Consider the following 15,492-nt stretch of genomic DNA (forward strand, 5'->3'; position numbering starts at 1 on the left):
ATGAAGACTTGAGGGCTAATGTGATTCATTCAATGAGTGAATATCACGAGCAGACTAAAACCATACTGATAACTAACAAAGAGTAATTATTAGGTGTGCAGCATAATTCCATGATCACTTCATACGTTATTTTACTTTTGAGGTAGATATTGTTCTCATTTTGCAAGGGAAGAAAGAAGGCACAATGAAGTTAATAACTGGTTGAGGCCAGGAGACTTGAAGAGATTCCAAGAGAAAAGGGAGAAAAGTTTATTTACGTACCTATCTTATATTCATATATCAAAGAAAGGATTGAGAAATTCAAGATTATAAACAATTTTAAAGGCAAGATATTTTAGACATTTCCTATTTTTTGTTCCTTTTTCTTATCATATTCCTGTAGTGAGAGTTAATGGTTTACAAAACAATTTAGCAGTTAAAGCCATTTTTATAAAGGCCTATATCTCAGAAAAAGTTCATTGTAAAGATCCATGAAATAACAGAGAATGAAGCAATTTCAGTAAATCTCCTCACAAAAGAAGAATTAGCATTACAACTTGCATAAGGTTTGAGGGTCACATGTTTTCTATATGTAAGAGTAAACCCCTCTGCTCTGCTAAAACAAGAAATTATTTCAGATCAAGGGTTAAACTCAACTTCCTGTGCAATTTATCTGTTTTTAGAAGTATACTCCAAATTTCAAAACTCAGTTAACTACATTAATTCTGCAACAAAGGATGGATGGATGAATAGATGGATCAATGGATGAATGGACCAACAGACATTTTCAAACCTACAGGATATGATGATGCTATATGGTTCTTCCAAATTTTCAGAAGCTCCATTTGTAACTTACTATCTTTTTCCTCTTATCCTGTTCTGTGGGTGGTTCTTCATCTTCTGTTACTTTTGGTTCTTCAAGATGAGACATCAACATACAGCTACAGTTAAAAAAAAATGTTTTAAATAAATAAAAAATGTCTATAACATACAGCTACAGTTAAAAAAAAAGTTTTAAATAAATAAAAAACGTCTGTAACATACTAAAAATCAACCCTCAAAATCAATCAGAACATTAATACAAAATACAAGGAACAGACTAAATAAATTAGATTTATAATTTAAAACATTTTTTAGTTATGAAAAAATATCTCATTTTAAAAAGCACCAACCAAAGTATTTTAAACTATTTTCCTTGAGCATTTAAGGTAAGAAATTATGAAAATTTATTTATAGGCAACTTTTGAACCATATATCACTTGACAGAGCAAAGTGCACCCTTTACAGCTTTCTATAAAAACGGTATTTACAAACACTTAAAATTAATACTTTCTCTTTTACCACTTATCTTCCTATGTCTGTAGATTATACATGTTTCATAACAGTAGCAACAATTTAAACAACAGCATCATTAAAACACTATTAATTATGTAACAATCTACTTTGCGCTCCACGTGACATTACTACGCTACGAGGAACCTGTCCCTGAAAGCACTTGTACCTGCAGCACAGTTATAAATCATTTTATTTTGATTATCTGCACACTGCTCTTAGCCATTAGCAGAAATAATGGAAACGCAGATTCCTATTCAGTCAACGCTGGTTCCAGGGAGACAAGAAATGAATACTGTCTGGTGAATCAAGCTGATGGAACAAACCTCCCTGTTTCCTAATTTAGAACAGATTTCAGTAATTTATCAGAGTCAGAGGTTCCTAACCAATAAACTGTGGCAAAGAAAGCTTGGTTTCTTGTGTGTTTTGTAGCAAGTACAGGTGAAAGATAATCCCTGACTGAGTTGTGTAAATAACTTTTAAATAAGCGCTAAGGGCCGATGCTCACACCAAAAGCTTGATCAAGCTCACTCTTGCAGGACATATGAGTGTCCTTTCCCCTCTATTCTCTCCAGTTAAAACAACAACTTTTGGAACCACTCCCTCTGACCCAGTCAGTGCACAGTGGTGGGATCAAACAGTAAGAACCTTAAACTGGAAATCAGAAGCCCTGAAAAACAGCAAGAGCTCAATCCCTAACTCACTGCATGGCCTTAACCTCTTGGAGTTGCAATGCTTTTGTCCATCACAATATAAAATGATACGGCACAACTAGTTGGCCAAGGGACTCCGGAACAAAGTCAGAAAATTATAGCACTATTATCTTAACCCAAAAGCTATTTAATAAAGGGAAACGCCTAGAAAATGTCTAGACTCCAGTTTGTATTTTAGAACTGAATAATAAGGTGGGGTTCCTTTACATCAGCTGTTTTATGCTGGCTGCAGACCTCAATTTTAACTGCCATGAATCTGGATCTCCATGGAGCAAGACTTTATTTTGCATCAAATTATTTCATTGCACTAAAATCTGTTAACTTTCTTGTATAGTAAAAACTCTCTCTCCCTTCCTTAAGTTGAAAGATTTATCATATAAATATACACATACACATATATTTTTTTTCCAGAAATTACCCAGAGGGCAGAATATTTTTGCTTTGCAATTATGAAAACTGTATTCATTTGGGTCTCCGGAAGGTGGAAAGTGAAAAAAATAAAAAAAATTGGCCTGAAAAGTCCAAAGCTGAAATTCTTTCCTGCAGGAAAACTTCCAATTAAAAGTTAAATCTTATTTTGCTGACAAACATTCAAGATAGAGAATCATGGTTTTCATAAAAGGCATGGTGAGAATTAACAGATTTCTAACAAGCTAAAATGTGTGGGTTGTGAATGTAATAATAGTAATAATAATAAAATAACAATTTAAATTAGGGGCAATTAGCATGTGAACACAGGCAGCCACCCGCCATCCTACACTCTCCCTCTCTGACTAGATCCAGGCTCTCTAGCCTGCTGCGTCAGAATCTTTCTCAACAAGAAACTCCAACCAGACAAACACAACCAACAGTGTCATCATGCAGCAGGAAACCTTTTAAGCCATTTCTCATTTAAAAAGTACGTGCTGTAACACTTTTCATTTAATCTACACAAACTCACTTCTGAATGTTACAATAAAACAAGAACTGACAACATTATTCAGTCAGTCTCTGTAGTGGACACTTTGGTTAAATATATAATCGCCCTCCTTCCTAACAGAACCCTCAATGTGTCCACCAGATGCTTCAGAAAAAGCTGATCCCAACCGCAGTGCCAGCAGCTCAATAAGCAGTCATGGAAATCCTGTTCCCCTGGTCAATGACTGCCTTCAACAGGAGTACGTCTTAAAAAGTCTAGCCAATTAGACATGAAGAGAGGTCTGATGAAATAACTTCTGGGAAACGTTTCCTTTGATGTTAGAAAAAAAGACATAAGTAAAAAGAAAAGATTACTTGTCTGATACTGGCATTGTCATGAATTGTCATGCCTAGAGCTACTCTGTGACGATGAGGGAAAGCAGCCTGCAGATGAAGTTAATGTGCTGAGGTGATGGAACAGAAAGAACCTGGGTCTTCGGTGATGTTGTGAGGCCACAAGTAACTAATCCTGAAGCCACTTACCTACAGCTTTTTTGTTGTCAGACATAACTAACTCTTTTTTTTTTTTTTTTGAGGAAGATTAGCCCTGAGCCAACATCTGCGGCCAGCGCTCCCCTTTTTGCTGAGGAAGACTGGCCCTGAGCTAACATCCGTGCGCATCTTCCTCTACTTTATATGTGGGTCGCCTGCCACAGCATGGCTTGCCAAGCGGTGCCATGGGATCCAAACCGGCGACCCCCAGGCCGCCAAAGCAGAATATGCGCACTTAACCACTGCGCCACCAGGCCGGCCCCATAACTAATTCTTTATTGTTAAAGCCAGTTGACTCAGGGTTTCTCTTACTTGCAGCTGAAAATCCTTTTACGGTCCCTTATATAAATACCTTATCAAAAATTCATTTGTGGGCTCAGGCCAAAAAACAGTCTCCCTTCTCCTAATACCTGTTTCTTTCTACTTGAAAATCGGAACTATACAATTCCTAATGTTTCTCTTTTTGCCCTGGTAGTTAGAAAGCTCAGGGCTAAATTTCACATTCAGATGGCACAGATTTCCCCAATCAAGGATTCTTGTTTAAATTCCTTCACTCCTGTGTTAATAGTTTTTGGTCACAATAAGCAGATGCTTTTCTTATGCATTGCCTCAAATCCTCTTATGGCCACTAGACTGAATACCATAAGTAACTAACTAAATGTTGTATATTAGCAATACACACAAAGTGCCATGAAAGACCAGAGAAAGAGGCAATTAATTCTTCCTGAGAGCCTGGAAAGAAATCTCATACGTAGGTATTCGCCAAGCAGAGCAAGGCTGAGGGCATGACATACCAAGAAGAAGAAGTGTTAGGAGTCAAGCCACACGTATAAAAGGGTATGGCACATTTGGGAAATGAGGAGTAATCCAGGGAGAAAAGAGAAAAGGCCAGTAATATAAACTTAGGGTCAGCATAGAATAGTGCCCCATCAACTTTATTCTGTAGGAACCTGGCCTTTTAATTTTAAGAAATGGGGCAGAATGGATCAGAAAGGGAAAACTGATGAAAAAGGGTCCTCAAGGAGGTTGCTGAGCCCTACAAAAGTTAGGATAATATACAGGTGATAATGTCAGAATCAGGGAACCATGGGTTTTTCTGCTATTCTCTATTCCATTCTAAAGAGCCATCTGGTAAATCAATGTATTAAGTGAAGGAAAAAAAATGCTATTAAAAGCCTAAATTTTACTTTTTTCTCAAATAAAAGTAACTTCCTTTATGGCTGGTATGCTTTACACTCTCTAGCTACAGAAACCACAATTTATGAGTCTTTTCCTAATAAATTTTAGTGCCTCTAAGCCTCCTAAAATGCTGGCTAAATCCCTTCTTCCTTTTTACTTCCCAAACTTCGGCAAACGGTCATCAATTTCTTTTTCTCAACGTGCCTACTAACAAAATATTTAGGAAAAAAAGGGAAACACTCTAGTTAAAGACAAGCAGAGGCAAATCTCTAGCCTTATTAACATATTTTCCTGGTTTAATGAAACAAGAACTCTACTAACTAAAACACAAACATAAAAAGAAACCCAGATTTGTAAACTTTCAAAATGGGTCTCTTCTTTCTTCTAAATGGATTCATTTTCTATACCATTTTAATAACGGCCAACTCTTGACTATCTATTTGTCTTGGAACATAAACTTTCCTAAGTAAAATAAAAACTGAGATCATCATAAGAGTAAATAAAAACCCATTTCCATCTTTTCCCAAATAAAATCTTACATTAAAATTTTTAAGTGCCTATAAGAATATAGTTATGAGGATATATCAAAGTGCAAAAATTAGCATAGGGTGTTAGGTGTAAGCATGAGTAGTTTTTTAAATTATATGTCTGTGTGCGTGTGTCATATGTCACCCAAACTACAAATACCTGTCAACCTCCTTCAGCCACATCCACCTGTCATCAATTCCTGCCAATCCTCCTGCCAAAATCCATCTCAAAATCCTGTCAATACTCATCAAGAGTAGAACAGCTATGTAAAGGGTTTCCATATCTGCCACGCAGCAGGTTATCAATTTTTAGAGTGCATATGAATCATGCAGGGTTCCTGTTTACAATGCAAGTTCTATCGTCCTCCTTCCAAAGATCCTGATATAATGGGTCCAGACGGGGGAAGGGAAATCTGCATTTTTAACAAAGCATCCCGGGTTGTTCAGCTGGTGTAAGACCACTCGCTGTGAGCCTCTCTACCCCTCCCAGTCATTCTCCACAATGCACGGAGGTGATCTCTCTGAAGTAAAAATCTGATCACTTCCATGCTTTAATATTGCCAATGGATCTCCAATGACTACACAAAATAGTCGAAAATCCTCTGCATTTCACACAGATTACTTTATTAGTTGGCTCCAAACTGGCCCCCATTTCCCCTTCTAGGCTGTGAGCCCTAGAGCCTAAGCTGCTTCTTCACACAGCACAATGCCTGGCACAAACAAGTCTGAACAAAGTGATGATCTGTCTACAAGGCTTCTTTATTGTGGTTAATTTGCCAACTCAACTGGACCACAGGCTGCCCAAATATTTGGTTATATATTATTCTAAGTGTTTCTTGATGAGATTAACAGTTGAATCTGTACACCGAGTAAAGCAGATTGCTCTCCCCAGTGTGGATGAGCCTCGATCAATCAGTTGAAGGCCTGAATAGAACAAAAATACTAAAAGAATTCACTCTCTCTGCCTGACTGTCTTCTAGCTGGAACACTAGTCTTCTCCTGCCTTCTGACTCAGACTTGGACTAGAACTTACACCACTGGCTCGCCTGCTTTTCAGGCATTTGGAGTTGGACTAGAACTATACCATTGGCTCTCCTAAGTCTCTAGCTTGCCAACTACAGATCTTGGGAATTCTCAGCTTCCACACTGTGTGAGTCAATTCTTCATAGTGAATCTCTTTATATATATACACATGTCTCCTAGTGGGTTTGTTTCTCTAGAGAACTGTGACTAATATACCACTTATGCAGGTGGAAAAAACAGTTTTCTTCCTTTGTTCTAATTCATTCTATACTGAGAATCAATAGGAATTCAGCAGAACTGGAAAGATTAACTTTCTTTGAGTAAATTGTTTCAATAAACAGGAAGGGGAAATTGAAGGCTAAGCTAGCTACATAGTAAATATTTTATGTCTCTCAAATGGACTTTTCCAAAAGCCTATTCATACCCTACATTCTCACAGACTTTAATTTACAGAACTCTATGTAATCCGCAGAATCACAGAATAGGAAGATTTATCAGAAATCTAGTCTAACCCTTCTTAGACACTGAGACTCCAAAAAGTTAGGTAAATGGTTTCTCCACCGTGCTTCCACAGGCCAAATACCACCCCAGGGTAAAAATTAATTGCCAAACAATTCTGGGGAGGAAAAGCAAACAGTGGTCACATGTTCCAGCTACCTGTGCATCCTAACCCTCGAGTCCGGGCCTTTCTAGTCTGGATCCCTATAATGGTCCCCTAGTCAGTCAGTTTCCTTATGCCCAACATTTTCCTCTTCCAAACCGAAACCTTTTTCATGACTGACCTTGGCTTACTGAGTAAGAAGATCCTGGCTCTAATCTTGACTCTTCCACTAATTTGCTGTGTCACTGCACTTTTCTGAGCCTCTGTATCCTGATCTTTAAAATAATGAAACTGCACTAACTTCTAAACTTTATTTTTAACAACTTCCTGACTCTCATCCCTTCCAGTTAAACCACACTATAATTATGTTCTTCTTCCTATATCTTAACTCTATCCCTCCCTGAAGACTGTAACAAACAGTGCCTTTTCTTTCTCTGATTTTCTTTTAAAGCACAGTCTGTAATTTTACTGTTTTGTGTGCTTTGTTCAAAGCATAGTAACTGCCTTTACTCATTATTAGTGTTTTCATTGTGCTATTAGACATGCTCCTCCCCTAACTAAATTATACACTCCAAAGAGAACGACAAAGAACATTTGAATATATCCTAAGCATTTCACAAATAGTTGTAAACTTTTTCACATATTATGCATAAAAACAATATTCACAGTCATGTGCCATAAACGCTATGTTAACTTAAAAAAATTACCTGCATCCAGGAATGGTATATTTTTGATTTGTAATCACCAAAGTAGTTTGAGGTTTTTACCTCACCTGAATTCCTATGTTCTCGAAAGCTAAGTTACATGCCAGATGCATTTTGTTTACATATGTTTAGTAAGATCTGACAACATGTATCTGCTTTCCATATTTTTCAACAAAATATGATTCAAAGGGCAATCTCTCCCATTTGCTATAAATGGTTTTATAAAGAACAAAGAAAACAAGCTCAATATATTATTGAGGAAAAGTCAAGCAGTCTGGAATCTCATGAAGCCTTACTTATCATTATATGAAATGTGCTTTATCAATACAGGCATATCTTGTTTTATTGCACTTCTTTACTGCTCTTCACAGATACTGCATGTTTTACAAAACCTTCCACAGCAAAAAGATTATGACTCACTAAAGGCTCAGATGATGGTTAGTATTTTTCAGCAATAAAGAATTTTTTAATTAAGGTATGTACATTTTTTTAGACAAAATGCTACTGCATATTTAATAGACTAGGGTATAGTGTAACTATAACTTCTACATGCACTGGAAAATCAAAAAGTTCATGTGACTTGCTTTATTACAATATTCACTTTATTGCGGTGGTCTCGAACCGAACGCACAATATCTCCAAGGTATGCCTGTAGTAATAATAAGAGGAAAAGTGTAACAATTCTACTAACTACAAAAGGATACAATGATTAATAAAAAAATTAAATTTTAAATTAATAGTTATATAAGATTATCAGCATTCCTGATAATATGATTTTAACTATTCTCCCCCAAATAAAATTTGAACTATTCTCTTTTGGAACTAGTCAAGTACCAACATGGCCCTCTAATATTTTAAAGGTGCCAGTGATACTTCAACTAGGCAAATACAAATACAGGATGCTTACTCATCCCCTTTTCCCCATCATTTGCCTGAAAGGCAGGGGAACTTCATTGAAAAAAAAAAGAACATATTCAAAACATCTTAAAAAAAGAATTTATATGCTAAAATACTGGGATTTTTTCAAAAACCTAATGTCAAATCATAAAATGATTAGCCCAAAGAAGCCCAATTCAGAATTTCACTATAACAAAAATAAAGCTGATCTTCAGATCCAATAATAAATATCATAAGGAAAATAAAATTTTTTCTTTATAAAAGACAAAATGAAAAAGGTGCCTTACTGTGCTTATATGGTGACAGTGAACAAAAATCATGCAGATATATTTAACTACCCCTCCAAGTCCAACTGAAATCAATTAAGTGACCACCTACTCTTTGTAAGTTCCTGTTTCAGGATCTTCCGTCATGACATCGTGTAGGCCCTCCACTGAGATGTTTATAATCCCACAGAATTTATCCTGGATAACACTAGAAAAAAAGAAGGGCAAAACAAGTTAAACTGAAGCATTTCAACAGGTAATTCCTTTTTTCTCCCTAATTATCCTCTTTAACATAAAGAGAATTTTCAGTTCTAAAACACAAAAAAAACTTTCAAAATATATTTCTTAAAAACGGAATTCTACCTTTGCATATAACATTAAAATTTTCTCTTTCACTAGCTTATTAGTGTGTTTAAATACTAAAAGCATAAGATTAAATAGGAAAGAGATACTTTAATATTCTTCAATTTATTATAATAGTCTTGTTTATTTTATAACTAAAAAGATAAAGATACAAAAATGTTGCAGATTAAAAATCTCCACTCTTCTAAAGACACTGTCAAGAAAAAGAAAAGAAGTCATAGAAAAAATATTTGTAAAACATATATCTGACAAAGGACTTGGATCCAGAATATAAAAAGAACTCTGAAAACTGAAACTGAAAAAAAAAGACAGACAACACAATTTAAAAATGGGCAAAAATTTGAACAGACACTTCTGCAAAAACGATATACAGAGGGCATACAAGTACCTGAAAAGAAGTTCAATATCATTAGCTATCATAGAAATGCAAATTAACCCACAAGATTTTAATTAAAAGTAAAAGTAAGAAGATTGACAATACCAAGTGCTGACAAGAATGAGAAACAACAGGACTTCTCATACATTGCTGGTAAGAATAAAAAACGGCATACGCATTTTGGAAAACACATCGGCAGTTTTTATAAACTTAAACACCCTCCACACAACTAAGCAATCCCATTCCTAGGTATTTACCCAAAACCAAAACAAGTATTCTCAGATTTGTATGTGAATATTTATCGTAGCTTTATTCATACTAACCCAAAACTGCAAATGACCCAAATGTCTATGAACTAGTGAACGGATAAACAAATTGTGGGACACTTAGTCAATGGAATAGTAGTCAACAATAAAAAGAAACAAACTAGAAATACATGCAACAACTTGGATAGATGTCAAAAACATTATGCTAAGAGAAATACAACAGACTAAAAAACGCTTCATGTTGTGTAACTCGATTTATGTGACTTTCTTGAAAGGCAAAATTATTTGATCAGTGGTCAGTGGTTGCTACGCAAAGGGACACAAGGGAACTTTTTGGGATGATGGAAACGTTCTTTATGTTGAGTATGGTAGTGGTCATACATTGTGTACATTTGTCAAAACTGTACACTTAAAAGAGGTTTTACTCTATGTAAACTATACCTTAATAAACCTGACTTTTAAAAGTGGAAGTACACAACCACTCAATTTTGTGGCTATTTCTGACTCATTAACTGGCACTTGTCTAAAGTCAGAGCCTCCTGCATCTGGTCGGTGTTAAAGAAGCCCTGGCAAATTATTATTTCCTAATTCTCATCACTGGCCCCTAGAGACTTGATCATTCTACCTTCACTTGGGATCTTAGAATTTTCAAGTTAACTCATCTTTTATTAATCGCATTAGGATAGATGCTCCTCCTAAATAAAGAAATCCCAATTTTGATATAAACATTTTTTATTTCACAATGCTACATGGAACCCAACTGATTCTATTCGTATCCTTATTACTGAGGGCTTCAAGGAGGCAAATGGGTACTTTCTATTCCAGTCTCTTAAACTTTATTCTTTCTCCTTAATTTAAGAACTTTCAAGGGCTATCAAGAGCCTCAGCATGCTCTGCTAAACCCACCTTTTCAAAATTATATTGCATTACTCTTCTTTTCACTGCTTTCAGGCAGTTAAGTCATCACTTCCCAAACATAATGTTCCTGACTCCACCATCTATCTGCTTACTGTCTTCGTGCCCCTCACAATGTCCTCCCTCCTTTTTCTACTTCACCTTAATTCATACTTCACGAAGACTTCCCTGACCATGTTCTAAATCCACTGGAATTGAGCACTCTGTCCTTTGAATTTCCAGTAACATAAAACCTCCGCACTATTCATTTGGCATGCAACTCTTGTGGCATCTTTTATCTTACTTTCTCTTAATGTCCTTTAACTTTTCATGCCTGCTCTCCCTAAAAGTAGCTTGAAGCACAGCCCAAGTGTTATGTTTACTTTTTTTTATGCTCCATAGGGTAATATTATACATTCTGTGAACACTCAATAAATAATCATGGGAATTAATGACCCCAAAGCTTGAGAACTGCCCTCCCTCAATTTCTTTTTACAATATTTACTTCTTTTTTAAATTACAAGTATGGACAGCTGAGTTGTAGATAATATATTACAACTGCTTACACTAGACATGAGGCAGAAAATACAACAGAAAGTGGCTGTATTGGAATCTATTTCTGAAACACTCATTTTAGAAAATACAAGGAAAGTTTAACATCAAGGATGAAAAAGGAGAATGAAAGTAAAACTGAAGGGAAAAAAGTGTTAGTAACCTGAACATTTTCTTCCTTTTCACTTGTCACAAACACTCTTCCTTTTATTTTACATACTTCGTTGATATACTCATTTATTCCCATAGACACAGGTCACAAATACTCTACAGAAGGAAACCAGGCTTCTTAAACATCTGCTTGTTTTGTTCTTCAAGCCTAAGTGATGTTACACATGCACAAACATTAAATAAACAGGTTGGGCACAAACAGCTGTACTAAGTGAAGACCAGCTGATCATTTAAAACAATTCCACATAGATTTCAGTAAACTTTTCTTCCTCAGTCAAACGTACATTAGTAAAACGGTAGTTTTTAATCTTGTCTTAGTATTTCCTAGAAGTATGGCATTTTAAGGTATTTTCCGAGTATATAAAAGTATCTGTCTAGAGAGTATGTGAATTGCAGAAACTTCATGCAGTGAGTTTTCCTTGCTTTAGAAAACTGTGTACTAAAGGGAAAAAAAAAAAATCAATTTCTCTTCCTTATGTTCATTCACCCAATTCAAAAAACCCTGCTGGTTTAACATTATTTCTGTCCTTTTATATTATTATGAATCCAACCACATGCATTCAGATAACTAAATGCCCTTAGAAAGATGAAGCAAACTTTTTAATCCTCAAAGGCACAAATAAATGAAATATTCTAATATTCATCTGATTAGCCCAAACAATAAATACTAGACTCAATGTGAACGGGACTCTGTTTTCTTTCTACTTGTCCATTTTTTATGAGTAATTTTCTAATGAGCATTTTGCACTTCCATTTTTTAGACAGCTGATCCATCATCTAGACCATGTGCCTTAAATTACTTCTCTATAAGCAATGGATTTACATATTTACATCATCTTCATCCTCTTGGACCTAGGAGGAAAATAGGGACACAGAAACACAGAAAACATTTTTGATTACCTTTTCTCAATGGTTTTATAATCTAAAATTGATGATTTAACAGTTTTTCATTGTAGCAGGCCCAAGAAAGAAATGAATCAGAACCTTACTCACTTTAGAATTTTTTTCTGATCTAACCAGGCCACAATTATACTACTGATACATCACACCTAATTAATATTTGAAGTCACTGTTGCATTATTATATCTTAAATATAGAAGGTCAGTGAAGTTAGGGTAATTTAAGAAATAAATTTTTAAGTACAAAAAGCCACAATAAAATATTCTGTTAACTATCCGTCTCTGCTTATATCGTTTAACAGGATTAAGCAAAGAACAGCAATTTACTGAAAGAAAAAGGCAAAAGAAAGACTGGTTTATCAGTCTTATTCCAGAATTTCTACTACACCAGAGGCTACAAAAATGGTGACATTTACACTAAAATTAGAGATCCCCCCCCGCCCCCGCCAGATATTTTCCAGGACCTAGGCTGCAAATACTTTGTCACTTAAATGGAAAGACACCTCCTTTCTACACAGTAATTCTCTGCATGGTCATGGACAAGTGTATTAATAAATCTAGTTTCCCCTGACAAATACTGGCCAGGAAATAGGATAAAAAATTCATGAAAGCAATCGATAAAGGTATTTTAAAATGAAAGTTGACTGTTTTACACCTAACAATGATCTTTACAAAGGCTTTTATGTTATAAAGCAATCCCCCAATTAACTATTTTTTGAGAGCACATACATAGGCAAAAAGAAAAAAAGCCATTATCTTTACAATAAGAAGTAACTATAATGCTCTATGTATATATAATGGGATGAGAAGAAACTGCCACCTTACGTGATTTTCAAGAGAAAGACTATGCTTTAAGAAACACTGCTTAATGAAAACAATGCCTAAACACACTAAGCTTCCATAAAAAGATGATGATCATGATTGGTAGAGAACTGTTTAGAAAAGACATTAGCATGAAAAAACTCCATCAATGCTTGTTTTGGATACTTACAGAAGTCAATTGACAGATTGGTTCCTGTTTTTTAACAAGAGATATAAAAGAATTTAATAGAAATTTGGTAATTATGGGGTTGGGGGTATGACATCACCATTGTAAATGTTGGACATTGCTGAAAACAAAGCTATACAATAAATAATTACAACGTATTCATGAATATACACCTTCAGGATAAAAGAAAAAAGGCCAACTGTGCTGATATAATTAAAGTTATACGAAAAGGTACTTGTGGCTTAGAGTTAAATTCCTGTACTGTATGTCACATAGCTCAGACAGAAATGATAATGTGCTCCAGAAAACAGTGTTACATGATTAAAAGGGGATTTTGGTAATGATGAAGACACAATCACAATGAAGATGTCAAAGATTTATCTGAAGCATTTGAATAAAACTGTATCATGAAATAAGAGGAAAAAATCTAAGTAACATTTTACTTTATTTTTAAAATGTACACAGGTAATTAAACTAACAGCTTAACAGACATTTGACTATTTTGTTACAGCTCTAGAAGTATAATATATTCAGGCTGGCCAGAAAACCTTACACAGGTTTTTCTTATAGGGAAAATGAGTGGCCACGTTATATTTAGACCTGCCTTGCACAGGCTCACTGTCAAATTCCTCCTAAATCCTGCTAGCACACACCACAATCTCTCTCTGAACTCCAGAACTCTAAGTACATCTGCATCCTTCTTATCCACTCTCGGCAGTCTCATAAGCACCTCAAACCGAAGACATCCAACACCAAATTTTCGAGTGCCTCCCCAACAAAAACAAAGAAATCAAAATAAAACAGAAAATCAAAACCAGGCTCTCTTCCTGTTGTCCTTATCCAGAAAGAGCAATTCCATCTACCCAGTGACTCAAGCCAGAAACCTGGGATTCAGTCTTGACCTTTCTTCTCATTTACTCTTCCAACACCCAATTCATCATCAAATTCTGCCATACTTATCTCTGAAATTTTTCTTTTGTTTCTACCTGTCTATATTCCTACTATGAACACTGCGCTACAAGTCACTCTGTCTCCAGTTTGAACTACTGGGTAACTTCCCAAATGGGCCGCTTCCACTCTTGACTTCCTGTAATCCATTCTCCACAGAGCTGACCAGATCACTCTTTCGCAAAATCTGATCACGTCTGCCTTGTTTTAAAGCAAGGGTCTAACCTTTCAATAACTTCCCATTACACTTAGAAATCCAAACTCCTTATCATAGTGTACTGAGCCCCATTTGACCTGACTCCTGCCTACCTCTCCCTGAACGCATCTAACCTTTCATACTACTTTCCAGCTATAGCAGCCTTCTTTCTGACACTTTCCAGCCTCAACGTTTTAACTGTGAGATCCCATGTGCTAGGAATTCTACTGTGCAAATTTACCTGGTTAGTTGTATTTACAAAAAGAGTAACTGTAAGTGGGTGTGGTCCCGATTCTAGAAGACTGGAAGACAGTGTTTAGAGGCTTTCACAGGTGAGAAGCATATAATTGAAGATAAGCGATTCTGAAAGCCAAAACACGAAGAAACTGCACTAGAACATAAAAAATTCTGCTCCATGGTACCTAAAGCAAAATACAAAGAAAATTTCAACTCATGTATTAAGGGTAGAATTAAGGCTGGTAAAATTATCATACAAAGCTATCTGGCAAAAAGTAAGAAGATTTTTCAAAGCCAATGATCCAAAGTAAGAATAGGCAAGGGTTTCTGTACATGTACTAGGAACTCAAGAGGTCCAAGAAGACACGGAGATAAAAGGAAAAGAGAAGAAAACGTGTATGCAAGGTTTCTACACTATTCAGGATCATAAAACTACTTCCTACTAAAAGATCGTGCCCTCTACTATATCACATGATGCCTCGAAAGAGTCAGGAGCAATGAAACAAGGCACATCTGGGTCAGCGGCAGGCATAATACACATTTCTCACATTCGTGCTGCTTTTCCCAGGATATTTCTCTTTTAACCCACAGGGCTTCCTACTTGAAAAGCGTGCAGCCACAAGAGCCTACCAACTTCAGTAGTGACGACTAGAGGTAGAGGGCACTTTTTTTTTTTACAACTATGCTTGATACACAGTACAATACTGGAAAAAAAAAATGGGCCTACTACCTTGTTACTCTTGTTCCATAACTGTGAAATCATTGAGAAACTAAATAATAAACAGTTTGAGAAAACTGATGCATATCCCTCCCCACTCACCTATGGGCTTATCAGTAAGGCCAGTAACAGAAAAGAAAAACATAAGTTTTAATGAGAAAACAAAATGAGTGTTCTCAGGAGAAAAAAAATTAAGTTACTATTCAGTGGGAGA

General features: G+C 35.8%; 1 protein-coding gene across 1 annotated transcript in view; it reads right to left on the reverse strand.

The window, feature by feature from the left end:
• The window catches only part of IPO11 (importin 11), a 230,143-nt gene that overhangs the window by 37,220 nt on the left and 177,431 nt on the right, over positions 1 to 15,492 (reverse strand). Inside the window, exons 28-29 of the mRNA XM_001493727.7 lie at positions 8,783 to 8,878; positions 836 to 920 (exon numbers count right to left, since the gene is read on the reverse strand). Of these exons, the coding sequence (XP_001493777.1) occupies positions 836 to 920; positions 8,783 to 8,878 (181 nt within the window). The remainder of the gene's footprint in view (positions 1 to 835; positions 921 to 8,782; positions 8,879 to 15,492) is intronic.

Source organism: Equus caballus, chromosome 21 (assembly GCF_041296265.1).
Source record: "Equus caballus isolate H_3958 breed thoroughbred chromosome 21, TB-T2T, whole genome shotgun sequence".
In the NCBI taxonomy this organism is placed as follows: Eukaryota; Metazoa; Chordata; class Mammalia; order Perissodactyla; family Equidae; genus Equus; species Equus caballus.